Source organism: Amblyomma americanum, chromosome 10 (assembly GCF_052857255.1).
Source record: "Amblyomma americanum isolate KBUSLIRL-KWMA chromosome 10, ASM5285725v1, whole genome shotgun sequence".
NCBI lineage: Eukaryota > Metazoa > Arthropoda > Arachnida > Ixodida > Ixodidae > Amblyomma > Amblyomma americanum.
Window position 1 is genome coordinate 136,268,648 of NC_135506.1, and position 20,943 is coordinate 136,289,590.

Genomic DNA, 20,943 nt, shown 5'->3' on the forward strand with positions numbered 1-20,943 from the left:
TATTATGGATGTATAGTGTATGAGTCTGCGAGACAGTCGCACCTTAAATGATTGGACCCAGTGCATAATTTAGGTTTACGTTTTTCCACTGGTGCATAAAGGATGTCGCCCATAAGTCTTTATGTAGGAACTAGCGAACCATCACTTACAGACAGAAGGGCAATGTTCATGTGTTCATACATTCTGAAAATCCGTTCACTACCTGAATACATCTGTTACTCCATAGTCACAAAGTGCCCATCTAGAATACTATTTAACAACAAACTGCAGACTAGTAGGCCACTGCTCTTAAGTATTGAAGAGATGTGCTAAAACCTCGGCCTGCTGGACACATTACGTGGCAGTGCTAGAAGACGAGATCCACTGCATGCATGGTATTTTCCTATAATCTATGGTTTTACTCTATCACAGTTCCATATAAAACGAAACTCCACAGCAACATGTAATACGAGAATTCCTTAAACTTGAGGAAAATTACAGTACTTTCACACCTTTTTATACAGATCACTCAAAAACAGATGCTTATGTTGGAAGCGCAGTGGTGCAAGGGAATTGGAATGAAATAGTAAGGCTTCCACATTGCGCATCAATTTCCACTGCCGAATGTTACGTCGTCTGTGTAGCCATTGAACAAACAGTAAATGAGAACCTCACAAACAGTATTACTTACACAGACTCCCCAAGTTTACTTACTGCACTCCACTATAGAAATGCAATCACTCCTATACTTGATGACATCACACACAACATTGCAACAGCTACAGGTCAGGGACAAAACATAAAACTCTGCTGGGTCCTAAGTCATGTCAAAATAAAACGCAACGAGAGAGCAGATTTGTGCGCTGCTGAAGCTCGTGGGAAGGAAATAAAAAAAATTAAATATGCCGTTTAAAAATTGCATTACTTTAGTTCATTGTAACATGAGACAGAAATGGCAGTCCGCATGGAACGACGAAGTAAACAACAAACTGCACCTGGTAAAGCCGGTTCTAGGTGAATGGAAGTCATGTTTGCACCAGGAGCGTTTCATTGAAGTGATTTTGTGTCGTCTCCGTATAGGCCACACACTCATCACACACAACTTTTGATTGACAAAAGAAGACAAGCCTGTTTGTGAAAAATGTGGAGATGAGTGAACAGTTAATCACATCTTACACTCGTGCACAAAGCTTGAAAAACTGAGGAAAAAAATGTTTTACTCTGTTTTATATTGAACCCACTCCTTTACACCCAATGTTGCTCTGGGGTGAGCTGTTAGGTGAAGATGCAACTGTTGACGCGTCTTGTTTTTAGCTTTTTAAGGGATGCAAGTTTTCTCGGCAAACTAACTTTTTACCATCTGATTCACTGCATTCTTTGACACACCTCAGCCACTTTCTCATTCCTGAGTAGAAGGCTGAGTTCTTTTTTTGTTGTGGTTGGGAGCCTCGACATCCTTGCCTGGACAAGGGTGGCTGCTGAGGTTACCCGACCCTTTTGAAAGCTTTTCTTAGTAACAATTTTTTAAATATCTTTCATCTGTCATCGCTATGTAGTACTAACGTTCTAGGTGCTGCACCACCGATGATTTTTCACATTTCTATAGAACTCTGCAGGAAACTTTTCTTATACCTTGTGCTTGGTGCATGATGGCCATAGTTGCCTATGTGCCATAACACACAACACAACAAGCAACAAGCACTTAAAATTGTGAGTGAGGGGGGGAAGAAAACTGCATGCTTGAGGCTGTGCACTAGGTGTCTTCCTCCCCCTTCTAAGCAGGGTTGCTTGCTCATTGGCAGTAGTGTTTTGTTGCAGTGAATGTCTGCTTTGCTCGATCAGTGTGCTTTTTATCCGGTGGAGTTGTTGCTGCAAAAGCATTTCTTTTGTCATGTTTCCTTTATAAAATGTAATCTTTTATGGTTTGTTGGCTGATATTCTCCGGCCTGATGTTCTGATGATGATGCTATTCTCCGGCACCGGTGTTGCCACAACCTTGGAAGAAATGTGTGGAGGATTCTTATTGATAGCCTGAAAATTCTGTTGATTAATGAAGTTACCTGATTATAATTGTGCTGTACTCTTTCTACTGTGAAATGTAGCATGGAACCCCAGGTGGCCTGAATTAATTGGGAGCCCTCAACTGTAGTGCCCTTCATAGCCCAATATATCCTTTATAACCTATAGCCCTTCATGTTAAGACCCCACAATTTACACTTGACGATCTGTAGCAAAAAATAAATGCTTGAATTGGCAGTGTAAGCTCGGGCATCAAAATAAGCACGCAGTTTCTGGTAACTGTTAGTGGGCACAAATTCTGTTCCTCAACTGCTTTGGATGGCAGATTGGTTTGTTTTTACAAAAGGTAAACATATATTTTCTGATCCTGTGAGCACGATGGTTTACACATGGAAAATTTTCCACTCTGCTGCTCATGGCTGGTTCTTGGTGAAGCTGTTTGATGTGTCCAACAGATGAAAAAGCTGCAGTTACTGCGTAAAAAGATGAGTGGTTTCCATCTGGTACAAGCAGCACGAAGGAAACAATTGCTTCCTTTCTACTGGCAATGCTTGGCACTTAAGTTCTGACAGTTCTGTGTGCAGTGTCTGTACTCCATCTAGGTAGTTCCTTGCAGCGCTACCAAAGCAGTGATCACTGCACAGGCGACGTTTTGACGCTGCAGAATGTAGTGCCATTATAGAATGGGCACATGGGATAATGTGCCTTAAAGTGCGCATGCGTCAAACCCTGTGTGAAATCGAGCTTTAATGCACGCTCGCATTGCATACCTATAGTCCAGTGGACCGTGGAGGCTAACAAAAAGGGTTCAGCTTAAGTTGAGGACAATGCAGCGAGCTATAAAAAGAGAAATGATAGGTGTAACGTTAAGAGACCAGAAGTGGACAGGGCGGGTGAACAAACAAATGCGGGTTAATGACATCCTAGCCGAAATCAAGAGGAAGAAATGGGCTTTGGCAGGCATGTAATGTGAAGGCAAGATAACCACTGGTCCTTAAAGGTAATGGGCTTGATATCAAGAGAAGGCAAGTGTAGCAGGGGGTGGCAGAAGGTTAGGTGGGCGGATGAGATTAAGAAGTTTGCGGGCATATGGTGGGCGCAGCTGGCAAAGGACAGGGTTGATTGGAGAGACATGGGAGAGGCCTTTGCCCTGCAGTGGGCATAGTCAGGCCGCTGCTGATGACGATGATTCCAGAGTTTATAGTGCACAACTCTTGCGTATGCTAAAGAAGCATTTCCAACCTGGCAGAGTGCTTCGAAAAGGGATCCCTCTCTTTGGAGTGAATTCGTAGCTGCTACCACCATTTTCCATACACTTATTGGCTATAAATGGGGGACTGGGCTTTTGCTTTGTATATAACAAAATGTATGAGTGATAAAGCTGCTTTATATTTTGTTTAGAGTGATGATTCTGCCACTTATAGTGTTCGGTACTTTGACAGCATGTATTTATCTCTTTTCGAACTATATTTACATATGCTGCGAGCCGACTACAAGGTGCTGAGAAACACATTTAACACATTGTCCTAATTGTCTGCGGAGGTCTCTAGCTTTCATAGTGCTGCAAGGAACTTCTGAGATGTTATTTAAGGGATGTGTCGGCATTGGTAAGTGGTCACAGCGCTGCCATTTGTGGAAATAACAAAGCTGCCGCTAGCGCATTTCTTGTGGGTAGGGTTTGTAAACTACTTCTATTGTTATGTTTCAGGGGCGCTGGACGCATGGCTTGGTTGGTTGTCCATCGCAATGGAATTTTGGTGACTTGCATCACTCTTCCCTTCTTCACCTCTCTTTCTGGCCATTTGATTCAGCATCTCTGCCATTTCGAGATCAGTGCACTTTTTTGTTTTGCTGCTGGACCTCCAGCCATCTCCTCTTTTGCACGGTCATTGGCTGCCACTGCATGTTGGTCAGCATTGCAATAGCACTTTTACATTCCAGCTTTGTTATATGGTGGATGTTCTCACGAGGTGTTAGCCTGTGTGGAGAAAAAGATGGCATTTTGTGTATAGAATAGTGAAATGCATTTTTGTTTTGCACTGTTTTGATCTCAGTCAAAGTGTAAAGCAGCTCTTGGCCCAACTGTAGCTCATCATCATCAGCCTGACTACGCCCACTGCAGGGCAATGGCCTCTCCCATATCTCCCCAATTAACCCTGCCCTGTGCCAGCTGCGGCCAACTTCTTAATCTCATCCGCCCACCTAACCTTCTGCTGCTCCCTGCTACGCTTGCCTTCTCTTGGTATCCAGTCCATTACCTTTAGGGACCAGTGGTTATCTTGCCTTCGCATTACATATAGTGTTTAGGATAGTGTTTACTCACTATGTTGATGTATTTTTGGTGTTTGTCTGAACCTGGGAGGTTGGCTGATAATTTATGTGTGTCTACTCTTAAAGGACTATAGACACCTAAATTTATTGCATGTTTTCTTCTGTCAAATGATGCGTTAGACATTAGAATACATAGACCATTGGGTGGTACTTGTCTACAACCGCTAAATAATTTATAATTGAATTTCTTCTCTCATGCTGTTTCGGTTTTGGTTTCATCAACCGAACGACGACTGTGGCGTCAAGTTGTTGTTGTGGTCACGTGATTCTGTAGAAAAACTAATATAATTGCTGATATGTAGCTTTAATTCACAACGATGTTTAATCTAGCGTCTTCCCAGACCTGGAATGACAAAAAATGACCTGTCATCGATTATATTAGTTTTTCTAGGGGATCATGTGACCAAACATCGACTTGACGTCACAGTCGTCTTTCGGTCGATGAAACTGAAACTGAAACAGCGTCAAGAAGAAATTCAATTATAAATTATTTAGTGGTCGTACACGAACACCATAGGGTGCTCTATGTATATGAATATCTAATGTATCGTTTGAAGGAAGAGAACACGCAAGCAAAAATTTGGTGTCTATAGTCCTTTAAATGGACATGGGCTGGTTGTCTTGACCCCTTTTGGCTTGAAAGGCAGGATACGGCCTATGTTTAGAGGAGTAGGGACACCGAATTTTCGTGGATCAACATTTTTGGAATGTTGCCACGTGAGATTAGCCTGAGTCCAGTGATCATTTTATAATTGCTTTCTTTCATGGTTTCAGATTCAACAGCCAAAAAGTGGCTGTGGTGTCATAGATGAGTTGAGACAACATTGAGCTCACATATCAGGTGTACAAAAAAGGCAATGTAATAGCTGCTTAATTGGTTTGTTCATATAAGGTTGTGGCCAAGTACTACACCAGGGTGGCCAAATCCTGTTCTGGTGAAGGAGTGCATTGTTGGTTCTGGTCACCGAGATCAGGCCGCACTCCAGTACTGGATGTGCAATTCCATCAACACGTGGAGTTTTTTCAAACCAAGTGGAGAATCGCGCTGCCCCGGGATTTGAACCCCGGTCTTCTTGCACGTGAGGCATATACTCTACCTCTATGTCAACGCTGCCCTATATATATAGCCTTTATTGATTACGAGAAATCATTTGACTCAGTGGAAACCTCGGCAGTCATGCAGGCATTGCGGAACCAGGGTGTAGAAGTGGCTTATGTGAAAGTACTGGAAGATGTCTACAGCAACTGCACAGCTACAATAGTCCTCCATAATGTCAGCAATAGAATTCCAATAAGGAAGGGCATCAGGCAAGGTGACACGATCTTGCCAATGCTATTCACTGCTTGTTTGCAGGAGGTATTCCGAGGCCTGAATAGGGAACAGTTGGGGATAAGTGTTTATGGAGAATGCCTAAATAATTTGTGATTCGCTGATGACGTCGCCTTGCCGAGTCACTCATGAGATGAATTGTAAAGCATAATCTATGAGTTAGACAGGCAGAGCAGAACGGTGGGTCTAAAAATTAACATGCAATAAACCAAACTAATGTTCAGTAGTCTAGCAAAGGAACATCAGTTCACAATTGGTAGCAAGGTGTTGGAAGTAGTAAGGGAACATGTCTACTTAGGGCAGGTAGTGGCCGCTAATCCGGATCATGAGAGGGAACTAACTAGAAGAATAAGATAGGGGTGGAGCGCATTTGGCAGGTCCTCTAAGACCACGAATGGCAGTTTACTAATAACCCTCCTGAGGAAATTATATAAAACCTGTATCTTGCCAATAGACGCAGAAACGTGGAGGCTAACGAAAAGTGTTCAACACAAGTTAAGGACAACAGAAAACGCAGCGAGCTATGGAAAGAAAAGTTATAGAGACAACGTTAAGAGACCGGAAGCGAGCGGGGTTAAGAGAACGGTGGGTCTAAAAATTAACATTCAGAGAACCAAAGTAATGTTCAACAGTCTAGCAAGGGAACAGCAGTTCACAATTGGAAGCGAGTGATGGAAGCAGTAAAGAATTGCAACTACTTAGGGCAGGTAGTGACAGCTGATCCAGATCATGTCAGGGAAACAACTAGAAGGATAAGAATGGGGTGGAGTGCATATGGCAGGTTCTCTCAGATCATGAATGGCAGTTTACCAATATCCCTCAAGAGAAAAGTATGCAACAGCTTTATCTTACCAGTACTTGTTTGCGGGGCAGAAACGTGGCGGCTAACGAAAAGGGTTCAGCTTAACTTAAGGACAACGCAACGAGCCATGGAAAGGAAAATGATAGGTGTAACGTTAAGAGACCGGAAGCGGGCAGAGTGGGTGAGGGAACAAACACGGGTTAATGACATCCTAGTCGAAATAAAGGCCAAGAAATGGGCTTGGGCAGGGCATGTAATGCGAAGGCAGGACAACTGCTGGTCCCTAAAGGTAACGGAGTGGATTCCAAGAGACGGCAGAAGGTTAGGTGGGCGGATGAGATTAAGAAGTTTGCGGGGATACGGCGGGCACAGCTGACAAAGGACAGGGTTAATTGGAGAGGCCTGTTGGGAGAGGCTTTGGCTGTTGGGACTGGCCTTGTACTGCTGGAACAATGCTTTACTAATAGCAGAGATGAGCATTTGAAGGGTAGCCAGCTTCTCGCAGTGTGGCGATCTGTGTGGCAGAAGTTGGTCTCATTTGGTGTTCACAAGAATGCTCTAGCGCCGAGTACAGCGGAGCAGTTGCCACCACTCACTTAACAATCTTTTAGTGGCTGGATTAATACGGTGGAAACTGCCTCCTTGCTCGTGTTTCGTATCTCTAGCAAACATGTTGACCTCAGCACCACACCGAGAAACGAGATACTGGAGCCTTGTGAAAGTTAGGACGTGAAGGCCAGGTTTGGACAACTGGATCAGAAGGCCTCCAGTACGGTGTCTTTACAATCGCACAATTCTTGTGTGAATTTCATGTTGCAAAGAATTAGGAAATTGTCAACAATGTACAGGTGCTGTGAAAAGTAAATGCAAGGCAATATGAGGGAAAAAACTTAATTTCCTTGCCCTCGTTTCATACATCCTTGAATAGATATTTGCAGCCTAATTGTCAGTGTGTGGAGCACAGTGCACCAATAAATCTCTACCATTAATCAAAATTGCCGTTTGGGCGAGTTGGTGTGTTGGCCGCCCCTCATGACTGTGGATTAGGTTGTAATCTTTGGCCCCCTGACTGTCACGTGGTGTTTTGGCATATATTGTGCTGGGTGTTCCTCGACAATAAAGAGTTGTTAGTCGGCGCTCGTCCTGTTGTCAGTGTTTTTTCTTCTCGTGTCCCTGTCTGTTTCTGCGCTGGTCTTTTCGAATCATGTCACACCAACTCGCCCAAACGGCAATTTTGATTGAACGTATTTCTTCTACATTGGGCTCTTTTCTATGTCGTCCACCCAAGCACAATTCTGCCATCATGCTGGTCAACCTTGTGGCCGCGACCACCTGTCAGTCGAGGGTGGTGTCCTTCTGTTTGAAGAAGAGGATAGTTCCGCTCGAGGTTCAGGCCCTCTTCGGCACCCTGGAGCCGTCCTGGGGCCACGCCCGTCGTGTGGGAAAGATCTTGAAGTCCGAATACTGGCAACAAGTGCGACTTTATCACGACTGCCTCAGATGCGTCATCCATCAAGAAGCACCTGGGTGCATGGAGCACAAATGATTCCAGGACTTCATGAAGTTGGCTGCCCAAGCCACCGAGTTTTTGTGGCAACGCGCCCGCCTGCGCCTCCAGGCAAGAACTACAGTGAAGAAGGCTTTGCAAAACCCTGTCACGATGCTCGAAGGTGCTTCTGTGCCAAGTGACGTCCAGGCCATCCTACAAAAAGGACTGAAGTTTGCCTACGAACCTACCACCAGCCGACCTCAGATGCTGGCAATGGTTAGAGACGTTGCTGACCGTTCCCGTGACAGAGACAAGGAACGGCTCATCGGGGATGGTGTGGATTGCGTCATCCGCAATGTGAGTCGAGAGCAGAAGGCAGCCACTCCGTTTGCTAAAGTATTGAGCTGCCTAGAACGCAACAATTTGAGCGTTTTGCAGTCGGACAAGGAAGGGGGCTTTGTTGTAATGCCGCGAGATACTTTCAATGAAAAGGCAATGGCTGCCATCGACAAGAATTTTAAGCCTGTACAGTTTCGTGCTTCCAGGAAGAAATCGGCTGCACTCGCGCTTTTGAAGCAGTGCCAGCTAGGTGGTTTGGCAGAGAAAGTGGACGGTGCAAAAACCGGCTGCCTGGAAATATTTTTCACAGGAAAGACACACAAACCGGAATGCCCGCTTAGATCAATTGTCTCAGAAAAAGGTGCGTGGCAGGAGCATGTGGGACATTACCTAAGGGACAATTTGAAGAGCTTGTTGGGAGAAGACCCGTTCCAGATTCGCAGCTCTTTGGAACTTGTGAATGATCTGAGAGCCGGCATAATGGGAGCGGCGACTGCCTTCTCGCTAGACGTTGAGGACTTGTTTTACTCTGTTCCGCATGATGGTCTCTACAACGCAGTTCGCCAGAGGATAGACGACACTGGAGTCGTGGTGTTTCAGAATACAGCCGGCATAGGCGTGGACAATTTTATGGAGCTCCTGAGCTTTTACTTCTCGTCCACTGTCGTTTCTTTCAGTGGTAGATTTTTGACCCAGAAATCCGGGATTTGTATATATGTGAGGCGATGGTCAAAAAGTTAAAGGAGGGGAGGCAGGTTGGGAAGGAGCGAGAGAAGAAACGCGTTGCAGTCATACCGTACCTTCACAAGATGTCCTACAACGTGAGAAAGGTAGCAGGACGGTATAACGTCCAGGTCGTCTTTTCCGCACCGTGCAAGCTATCGAGGATATGTGTCTTGAACAACAAGGCAAGACAGGCGACCTGCACTACGAGACACGGGCAACGGTACACACACTGCCGGACAGGGGTTGTCTATCAGATACCCCTAACGTGCGGTTGTGTGTACATAGGCCAGACAGGAAGATGCTTTAATGTCAGGGCCAGGGAGCACTTCCTCAACGTAGATAGAAGGTCTGGAAGTAATCTAGCAGACCACTGCAACCAACCTCGCCACAAGTGTAAACCTATTTTAGAGAACACAAGGTTCTTAGCAACATCAAAAAACAAAACAGAAAGGGAGGTCATTGAGGCCTACTTTATTGCTAAGGCAGGGGACAGTTGCGTAAGCACGCCCTCAATTTCACTGCACGAGAAAGAAATGTGCTTCCTTGACCATGCCTAAAGATTACTGATTTTACGTGTTCGCCTGCCACTTCCCGTTTGCTCATAAATTTTCCTATGCTAGCCCGTGCGCATTCTTCTCCTCAGGTTTTTTCGTGCGGCTCATAAGTGGTAATTGTCCAAATTGTGTTTTTACATGCAGACTGTTTTTGACCTCTTACCTTATTGGCGTTGACAAGTTTTTGCTTTTTAGGTTGTTTTCATTTGGTTTTAGTTGTTTGTGGCATCTGTAGGGTTGCATGACGTTTTATCTGTTTTTAGATTTCTGACTCTGCTTTTGCTTCGCTTGCTTGGGCCCTTTTAGGCTCGCTCTTTGTTGTTAAAGTGTTCTTGACACCGCCCTTTGGCCACGATGTTGTTTGGCACTTGTGTTTTTTTTCCTTGGTTTTTTGCTGGTTAAAGTACTTCTGATATGCTCACTTCATAAAGTTTCACCCCCTTTTTTTTCACTTTTTGTGGTTTTTCCTTCTGGTTCAAGCATGTGTTGGCCGCCCCTCGTTGACTGTGGATTAGGTTGTAATCTTTGGCCCCCTGACTGTCACGTGGTGTTTTGGCATATATTGTGCTGGGTGTTCCTCAACAATAAAGAGTTGTTAGTGAGCGCTCGTCCCGTCGTCAGTGTTTTTTCTTCTCGTGTCCCTGTCTGTTTCTGCGCTGGTCTTTTTGACTCTACCATTACTCTTTGGATTAAAAAAACATTAAATTTTTTCGACAAAGTCACCTTTCGTTTACTTTTGATGGCACCCGTACCAGAAGATCATCAGCATCTGCCTGTCGCACAGTGTGTCTGCAGGTTCTCCCGAAGGCAGCCAAGAACAAATTGCACAAGTGTGGTACCACCTGTGGGCTGATGCAGATCCAACTTTATTTAACAAATTCCTTTCTTCGAACTTAATGGCCATTGAGCAACTCAAGGAAGGCATCCAGTGTGATCCCGACGGCGTTTTGGAAGGGAATTGCGTCTTGTTCTTCCACGGCTGCCCACGTGTCCGGAAGAAAGCTTGCGCAAGGGATGGGGTAAACCATGTCCTGGATGTCAGCAGAAAAGCCTGCCACAACGTGCGCACCCTGATCTAAGGAAGACGTGCTCTTGCCAAGTGCTCATCTCAAAAACGAGCATGGGATGGAAACGGTTTCTTGTGTGTAACACAGATGAAGCATCTCTTTTCGTTCCCTTCACTCGACGTGGCTGTGTTCTAAGCAGTTAATTATTTCCTGCTTAAGTCATTTAGCTTATCTCTCTTCAGTGTCAATGAAGTTCTTGTGGACGGCGTCGGCTACTTTTCTGCCACAGGTTTCAGCATCAAGAACGACAAATCCTCCCTGCTTGCCTGCTAGGCACAACTTTAAATCCTTTTTTTTTTTCAACTCATTTTCCATTGGAGTGAATGCAAGCTTTTCGGCGTGACTGTGTTCTAAGCAGTTATTTCCTGCTTAACTCATTTAACTTATCTCTCTTCAGTGTCAATGAAGTTCTTGTGGACGGCGTCGGCTACTTTTCTGCCATAGGTTTCAGCATCGAGAACGACAAATCCTCCCGGCTTGCCTGCTAGGCACAACTTTAAATCCTTTTTTTTTCAACTCATTTTCCATTGGAGTGAATGCAAGCTTTTCGGCGTGACTGTGTTCTAAGCAGTTATTTCCTGCTTAACTCATTTAACTTATCTCTCTTCAGTGTCAATGAAGTTCTTGTGGAGGGCGTCGGCTACTTTTCTGCCATAGGTTTCAGCATCGAGAACGGCAAATCCTCCCTGCTTGTCTGCTAGGCACAACTTTAAATCCTTTTTTTTTTCAACTCATTTTCCATTGGAGTGAATGCAAGCTTTTCGGCGTGACTGTGTTCTAAGCAGTTATTTCCTGCTTAACTCATTTAACTTATCTCTCTTCAGTGTCAATGAAGTTCTTGTGGAGGGCGTCGGCTACTTTTCTGCCATAGGTTTCAGCATCGAGAACGACAAATCCTCCCTGCTTGTCTGCTAGGCACAACTTTAAATCCTGTAATGGGACTGACTGGCAGGAGTTCAAGCAGCGCAGAGAAGAGGTAGACGAAGTGCAGCTGTTATTCTGGAGTGACGCCTGCGAGTGTGTCCGTCGTGCCGCCCTCCGACTAACGCCTACCGACCTGCGGTTCGAATAAACACCTTTACAATCTTTTTTTTTTTTTCAACTCATTTTCCATTGGAGTGAAGCGCAGTTTTCAAAATGGGGGGGGGGTCAGCTGTCAAGCGATGCAGTCAACGGCTTCATCTGTCACCGGGCTTGAAGCCTCTTGATCAGCCTTGTTGGTAACCCATCTGATCCTCACTGTCCAGCCGTGGTTCAACCGCGAATTTAGGACCACACTGCAACACATGCCCTCTCGGACGGATTAATGTTGCGGAAAGTGACCGGGTGGTTCTTGTCATATGCCCCCCATCTCGGTTGGCGAGGCACACCAAAAGGGCGGGGAGATGTTTTGTGTTCTATATCTCTTCCATCAGTTTCACAGTAATGGATGGCAGCGCTTGTGCGTCAGCTTGTCTCTGTTCTCGTTTTTTGCTGTGTTGCTCTGCAGTTCGTCATGGAACACCAAGTAGCCCGCACACTCACCTTGTAGTAATGGTGAGCATCTTGTGAGAGACACTAGTGTTTGAGTCGTGCTTGCCTCCAGAGTTCGGAATGCAGGATCTTGCAATCAAATCAAGTTAATTTTTTTTTTCATAAAAGAAATGGAGGGAGGCTCGAAGGAAGAGTAAAACTGGTCCACTTGACGAAGATTCAGTCCCCCACTTGCATGACAGACAGCTATGGTGACCAGGAAAGAAAAATGCACATAAGAATACAATTTAGTTGGTAACTATTACACAAGTCCGGTACAAATGTTACAGTAGATGAGATGGAAATTGTAATAGAATGCTAATAACTGTGCAGCTAAATGCAATTTGAAACAAACAATGCAACACAAATGATGATTTGATGCAAATGTAAATAAATGCAGTTAAAAACAAATATATACAAAATACAGACTAAGCAAAACAATCATAAGAGCATGCCCTAGGTATGGATCGAATGGGCCAAAAAAAATGGCTGGCAGTCCAGCACTGCTAAGCACGAAATATTGTGCGAAAGCACGGTTTTTTTGTAGGTGGATGGAGTCTAAATCTTGCACTGGTTTTGAGAAAAAAAAAGGCGCATAATTTGTAGGTGGACGCCACCGCCTAAACGAATGCAAGTTAAAGATATCTTGGTCAAATTCAAGAAGAAGACATGGGCTTGGGCAGGGCATGTAATGCGAATGCAAAATAACCAATGGTGCATAAGGGTAACGGACTAGATTCCGAAAGAAAAAAAAGCAAGCTTAGAAGGGGCAGATTAGGTGGATGGATGAGGTTTAAAAGTTTACAGGGGCTGTCCCAGGACAGGATTAATTGGAGAGATATGGGAGAGGCCTTTGTCCTGCAGGGACATAGTCAGGCTACTGATGATTGGACCAGTATTGGGACAGGCTTGAGGTAAAGAGCAGCGATTTAACTTGTGTCACTGTCGACCAGCATGTGATCAAGCTTGTTGTTCTGCCCTTCCTCTGTTCCAGATGTGCAGGCTGTTGGGAGCAGTCGGCCAGTGCTGCAGTGCAGTTTCTACAGCTACAAGGCGTTGCACCACTCGCTGCTGGTGCGCCACGAGCGCATTCACACGGCGATCTTCCTTACCAGTGCCCTAGCTGCTCCAAGCGCTTTGTGCACAAGATGCACCTCAAGAACCATCTGCGCATGCACTCAGGCGAGCACCCCCTACTGGTGTGGACAGTGTCAGCGGATGTTTGCCACTGCCTCGAGACTGGCCAGCCATGCGCTGGGACATAGGACATGGCAGGACATGGCGGTAGCCACTCAATGGGCAGGGAAGGCCCACAGTTAGTAACTTTTTCAGATACTGCCAGTTTGACAGTAGCCTATTCTAGTGGTGCATTTGTAATAATGGTTTGCATTGTTTTGTATAATTTATTACATGTGTGTTGTTAACAAATTTATTCATAAGCTCCTTGCACCTTCTAATTTTTATGATTAGCATCTTTTTGTGTACTTTTATTTTGCTGCCCCGTTTTTTTGTATTATTGGCACACTTACCAACAGGAGGTTCCCCTGATGGTTGAAATCATGGGACCTTAACTCATATACTTTATATGTATCGAATTAAGAAAATCAAAATCAATCAAAATCAAAAAAAGAACGCAGAATTTTGATGTATGATTACTAAACGAGCCAAGGGCACTAAAATTTTGCACGTAAATTCGTTAGTTATTGCAGGGTGCCTGATACGACCAGCTTTATTTATTTCCTAGATGCCTGCATCACCTTTGCAGACATTAAAGCAGGGGGTTGAGCAGTGAATAAAAAATTTGTGTTAGATTTCAGACACTTAAAGCACGGCAGAAAGCATCAGTCTGTTGAATGTGAGCAATATTCAGCGACAGACAGTTGTAGCCTGAGCAGAAATTAATAACAAGTTGCCTTCAGTAGAGTGCTCTTTGGCTCCTTTTAGGGAATGGTCCCATTTTTGAGACATTTATATATGCACTTATGTTATGTTACGCTGAAGAACTTACTTGACTGCTGATAAGTTTAAATACACTTCTTACAGAAACATCTATTATGTCAACAGTGAACTGTCCTTCATCAGGGAAATAAGAAATATGGGACGTCAAAGCGAATGCCTTGAAAGGCAACGCCTATTGCTGGTGGAAAGTGAAGTAAGCTCCGTGTTAGTCGCCTTCTGTGCACGAGCATGAACGATAGTGCCTGATGGTTGCCGTTTGTCATCGGGAAGACTCTTGAGGCAGGCGCAGTGCTTCGGAAGTTATGCTCTCACGTGACACATGCTTGACACAAAGGCCTGAATGATGCGCAACTTTTTTTTTTTTGATGAATGTGCCACGTGGCATAAGCTTAGAGGGGTCATGTTTGCCAAGTGGCTTGTTGAGTTGTACCATGACATGGCAAAAGAAATAGGAAGGTCCTTTCTGTGCTCAACAACCCTGTGGCGCACCACATGCTGCCTTCCCTTACCAGAGTGACCATGCTCTTCTGCCCCTGAACATGACAAGCAAACACCGTGTTATCGGACGCCTGCATCGTCAATGCGCAGCTCGCCTGACCTGAAGCGGCCTAGGATGACTTTGTTGGTGCGGATGATGACGCCAACATCAGAAAGCTGCATACTGATGGAAATAACAGTACATCAAGCACGAGAACTCTCGCGCTTCCAAGATTCTGATGAGGACACGGAGGCCGACCCACCACTTGATATCATGGGTGCTTATACCATGTTTTTATGTCGCGTCCCTAAACCAGCTTGTTGGAGCAAGGGTATTGCGCTGGAGAGCTTGGAAAGCGTGGATGTACTTTGAATAAGCAGTTAAAAGACTTACACTGTCCGACTTTGTATTTTTGGCTGCAATATGCGAAGTTCCGTTATTATGAACCTTGGATACAGCAAACACAGTCCGCGTGACTGTCAGGTTCATTATAGGCGAGCTGTACTGCATTTGATAGAAAATGCTGCTGTCTCCAAGCCAACCTTTAAACACTGCACAAAGGGACTTGAGTATCTGAAAATTGGCTATCATGTCTCATTCCGCTTCTCCAAGTTTTGGTTAATCATCATCAGCCCGAATGCTCCGCTGTAGGACAAAGGCCTCTCAGGTTGATCTTTAATGACCTTTGTCCTGTGCTTATCCCCACAGACCCCCCAGTCTCAACTGTTGCTCCATAGTGCATTTACTTTCGATTTGAACTGCGCTACCTTATCCCATTGTGCTTTGCAGATTCAAATTTATTCTAACGCTGGAAGGAGTGAACTATTAGAATCGGCACGAAGAGAAGACATGGACGACAAAAAGGAACATTTACAGACAAGACTGGTGCTGTCTTGTCTTAAGTGTTCCTTTTTTTGTTGTCCATGTCTTCTTTGAGCTGTTTCTAATCATTCAAAATGAACCAACTAACCCCTAACCAGAACTTTAATTCTGTTTCTCTGATTGGCAAAAACATAGACGAGCGGTCAGTAAGAAATAGCAGGCACAAATTCATTTTTACGTTGTGGTTCAGTAGGCTGCTGTTGCCACTGTGTCCGGTGGTTATCGCAGCTTTTTTGTTTAGTTCTGCGTCTGAAAACCGGATTGCACTTGCCTGCATCCCTTATTGAGGTATTGCCATTGTATGTACACAAATGCACAGAACACCGCCACAGAGCAGTTCATAGACTGTAGCAGGATGGTGCTCAGAGCAACATGTAGACAGTGAGTGCTTCCAAGGATTGTGTACTGTCTACTCAGCAGGCTTAAGCTTTGGACCACTTGGTACTTGCTTTGCGTTTTTCGCGGTGTAAATGAATGTGTCGAGTTATAAGCTCGTTATGCTTTCCTCAGGCTTGTTCTTTCTCACATCTGATCTGCGCTTTGAAGTTTGCCTCACTGTACTTTCATTTTTTCAAGCAGTTGGTAAAATTGTCGCTTTACACAATTTGTATGTATATTCTTGATCCTGTATCAATGTCAATGTCAGAATCTTTTTACTCTGGGAATATTCCATTAGGAGCGTTTGCAGATGTTGTTCTGTACAAAGTGAGTGATTCGTCCTGTCTTGTGCCCTGTGTATTGTACTTTGTGTGGTGTGCCTCTCTCCCCTGTATGAAGAGTTTGTGAAGAGTGACATGAAATGCGCGCTGCATACCAGGTGTTCCCCTTCACATGACTCATGCCTCCGGGCAGTGGTGCCAAGAATTTTTTCAGGAAAAGTGCCCTTCATGTTAAATTTGGGGCAAAAGTGCTGAAGCGAGCAGTTATGTAAACAATGATCATTTTTGCTTCAGGCTCATTGCAGTGTCCATTTGAAATCCTGGAGAGGCAGCAGGTGTTTATTTACAATGCTGCCAAACCATAGCAGGGGCCATTTAACGCAATGTAGACAGGAAACATGTTTTCATATAATGTACGAGAACATTCACACACATTTGTTTTGATGTATGGCATTGCAAACTAGTTGCTTAAAGGAACATGGTTATTTGTTGGACATACTGCAGCTGCAGTACGGGAGCCGAGTCTATTTCAGAAGCTTGAAAGGGATGACTTCGAAGCTCTTCCCACTGACAGTGGCTACCACACATAAGACACTCAGTGTGACGTTGTCCTGAAAGTGTGACATTGGGGTAAAAACCACTGTGGCTCCTGATGACTACTGTTCAGAGCAGCCCACAACAAACGTGAAATTGAGCCACATCAGCTGCGACTAGCTTGGCAGAAGTATTCCTGGCTTGCCAGACAAGCAAGTTCTTCACAAGGAAACATGGGCTCCAGAAATAGCAGTTTGGCATGTCTGGGATAAGTAATCTGAAAATTTTGTTTCAGGGTCCCCTTAAGTCCATGCTCAATTAAGTTATGTTCAAGCTGCCTTGTCAGAAACTGATATTATTCTTTTCAGGGTTTTTATCGAAAGAGCAAGGTTGAGTAGAATACATGCTTACTTAATGCACCACCTCTGATGTAAAACTGAGCAATGTCTCTGTTTGCCGTAGCACATGTGGCAGGAATTCACCTGCTGAAGTAGCCTTTGAATGTCCCTGGTCGTTGTTGTTACTATCATCATCATCAACCTGAATACACCCACTGCAGGGCAAAGGCCTCTCCCATGTCTCTCCAATTAACCTTGTCCTTTGCCAGCTGCATCCACCGTTTGCCTGCAAACTGCTTAATCTCATCCGCTCGCCTAACCTTCTGCCGGCCCCTGCTACACTTGCCTTCTCTTGGAATCCACTCTGTTACCCTTAAGGACCAGCGGTTATCTTGCCTTTGCAGTACATGCCCTGCCCAAGCCCATTTCTTCCTCTTGATTTCCACTAGGATATCATTAACCCGCGTTTGTTCCCTCACCCACTCTGCCCGCTTCCGGTCTCTTAACGTTACACCTATCATATTTAACGTTACACCTATCATACTGCCATTCATGATTTGAGAGAACCTGCCATATGCACTCCACCCCATTCTTATCCTTCTAGTTGTTTCCCTGACATGATCTGGATCAGCTGTCACTACCTGCCCTAAGTAGTTGCAATTCTTTACTGCTTCCATCACTCGCTTCCAATTGTGAACTGCTGTTCCCTTGCTAGACTGTTGAACATTACTTTGGTTTTCTGCATGTTAATTTTTAGACCCACCATTCTGCTCTGCCTGTCTAACTCTTTGATCATGCTTTGCAAGTCACCTCCTGAGTGACTCAGCAAGGCGATGTCATCAGCGAATTGGAGATTATTTAGGTATTCTCCATTAACTCTTATCCCAACTGTTCCCACTTCAGGCCTCGGAATACCTCCTGTAGATAGGCGGTGAATAGGATTGGTGAGATCGTGTCTCCTTGACTGACGCCCTTCGTTATCGGAATTTTATTGCTGACTTGATGGAGGACTACGGCAGCTGTGCAGTCATTATAGATATCTTCCAGTATTTTCTCATAAGACTCCTCTACAGCCTGATTCCGCAATGCCTGTATGCCTGCTGAGGTTTCCACTGAGTCCAATACTTTCTCGTAATCAATGAAGGCTATATATAGGTGTTGGTTATATTCTGCGCATTTCTCTATCACCTGATTGATAGTGTGAATATGACCTATTGTGGAATATCCTTTACGAAAGCCTGCCTGATCATTTGGTTGATTAAAGTCTAAGGTTGCCCTGACTCTATGAGCTATTACCTTAGTAAATACTTTGTGGGCAATGGACAGTAAGCTGATCGGCCTGTAATTTTTCAAGTCCTTGTCGTCTCCTTTGTTATGAATTAAGATAATGTTTACATTCTTCCAAGCTTGTGGTGCGGTCAAGGTCATAAGGCATTGCGTATACAGGGTGGCTAGTTTTCCTAGCACAGTCTCCCCTCCGTCCTTCAGTAGGTCTGCTGTTACCTGATCCTCACCAGCTGCTTTTCCCCTTTGCATCGCTCCTAAGGCTTTCTTTACTTCCTCCTTGCTGTAGTTTGGTATTAAATGGCACCTTGATGGCACCCTGTCTACCCCTAGCTGTACCTGTCATGGGAGATTGTTCCAAAATTGCCACTGATGAATAACTCCGGCCTGACATTGCACTGTTCCCTTTGCCAGAGACGGTTGGAAATTGTGTTGGTTGCAGATTTCTACACTAGAGGGTGGTAGTTGCCCATGGAAAGCTTGCTTGCTGGTCTACTGACTCAAGCAAGGAGGCTTGTGTTGAAAAATGCATCCTTTTTGCGAAACATCAGTCAGCACACTGCAACTTCCTTGCCTTCCTCCTTTATTCTGCTTTGCATAGTGCAGTGTTTTGAATCTCTGTATGTTGATCATGTGTTTTAGTCTTGGTTGCTGTGTCACTAACTGGGACTCTCATGATGACACACATTGGTTCCACAGTGTCTTCGATACTTTTTTTAGCTTAGCTGCTATGTACATAAATATTCCTTCGTTTTAAACTGCTTGGTATAGTGTGCTTAGAAGTACAATGTGTACTACTGCCCCAGTTTGATTCAAGGATGTCAGATGTGTTTTTTGCCACACAGTCTCCTTTGTTTTTTTCGGGTCTCTTCTGGAACGCCTTGTGGTTGAACCACCCAAGCCATGCTGTTAGGACATACAGAAATTAAATAATGTTGTGTCATACCATACGGAATGCATGCCAGGCAAACACCTGAGGCAGCACCCAATTACACATGCCAGGCCCTATTCGGTGCGAAATATTGGTGCTGGAAGCCGCTCCCATCAGTGTGAAATGTCAGCCGCAATATTTATACATTGCAATTTCACCACCCTTACTCTGCATTCATGCTCCACTGTATGTCACTCTATGGAAATGCTTGATTTACGTTTCAGGGCACCCTTAAAGGTTCACGATGACCTCAGCTTGTTATGGATGTTTTGCTGCTTTCTAAACTGCTTTTGATGAGCTGAGCTTGTCAAATGGTGCACTTTTATTGAATCATAATTTTCACACTGGATGGAAGAAGAGGTTTCTTGTTTTTGAGGTTTGCCCCCTTAGCATGCCATTTTGCCATGCTGTGTGGAGTGTCATGTTTTGAGCGATACCACGCCCTTCCTGGTAGTTTAGATGGAATCAATGGCCGAATAGTGCATTTTGCGGCGGCAGAAAGTTAGGTGGGCAGATGAGGTTAAGAAGTTTGTGGGCATACGGTGGGCGCAGCTGGCAAATGACGGGGTTAATTGGAGAGACATGGGAGAGGCCTTTGCCCTGCAGTGGGCGTATTCAGGCTGATGATGATGGTGGTTCAAAACCAACCTTTTCTTTCTGAAGTTCCATGGGCTATATATATAGTGATTATTTATTTAAAATAACAAAAGGAAGGTAAAAGATGTTTGCTCACCCCGGCATCTGCCATCACTAATCGGCGGCACCTGAGCTGGGGTAGGGGAAATAAAGGATAGCAGGCAGTTTGAAGAAGTGAAACGAAAGAGGTGAGGGGATAGCAGGAAAGAGATAGGGGTGAGGGCATATATACACTATTTACAAATTATAGTTCAATTGTTCAGGCTGCGCCCGTGCGCCAACGAACATAGAAACCACCGCGACACACGCGCACAACACTTGCACACAACAGCTGGTGTGGGGCGGCCAGCTGTTTTAAGCGTCCGAGGTAGCACTAGCGGAGCGTTCAGTCACTGCATAACACTACCTGGCGCAGAACAGACGGGACGTCAGGCCCGTATTTATTTAAGGCTGCAATTTGGGAAATCGGTACTGATGCATAATAAGACATTATTCTCTACCTAAAAATATTTTCACAGATATTTTCGCATTTTAAACGTTATTGAAGCATTTCACATCATAAAAAAAAAAACCATTTTGGTGCCTTTTTTTTTTTTAATGGGCCCTTAAAGGGTTAAATTCTGAATGAATGTCTGCAAAAGTCACTCTCTCGGAACTTAACAGCGCAGAACATAAAGTGGAAAAAAAAATCTAGAGAACACAGTGCTGTGTTGTCTTGTGTTTTCTACATTCATTGTGTTTTGTGCTGTTGTGACAGTGGTAAGTTCCTGCTAGCTTGCTCAAGCTTGACCTTCAGAAATTGCATTCTGAATCGGATTTTTTTTTTGTGTTATTCATAAGAGTAGCAATTTGGACCTGTTGGCAGGTTATTCATAAATCTGACTTAGATTGATTGCCATCTGAATCACTTTGTGGGTGGCTGTTTGTGCTGTTTGATGAATGAAAATATAACTATGTATTCCGAAGTTAGTGCGACCTTTCGGAAGCAAAAAATTATTCCGATGTGAAAAGCGTGTAACATTTGGGTTAGTGATGTCTTTTATGGGTATGAATTGCAGATTATGAGCACTAACTACCCTATAAACAAATACACC

At 44.5% G+C, this 20,943-nt stretch overlaps 1 protein-coding gene across 2 annotated transcripts in view; it reads left to right on the forward strand.

Annotated features, from left to right (window-relative positions):
• The window catches only part of LOC144106643 (uncharacterized), a 65,706-nt gene that overhangs the window by 39,705 nt on the left and 5,058 nt on the right, over nucleotides 1–20,943 (forward strand). For both annotated transcript variants that reach the window (XM_077639483.1, XM_077639484.1), the window contains 2 exons: nucleotides 3,707–3,755; nucleotides 13,143–13,463. In XM_077639483.1, the coding sequence (XP_077495609.1) occupies nucleotides 3,707–3,755; nucleotides 13,143–13,463 (370 nt within the window). The remainder of the gene's footprint in view (nucleotides 1–3,706; nucleotides 3,756–13,142; nucleotides 13,464–20,943) is intronic.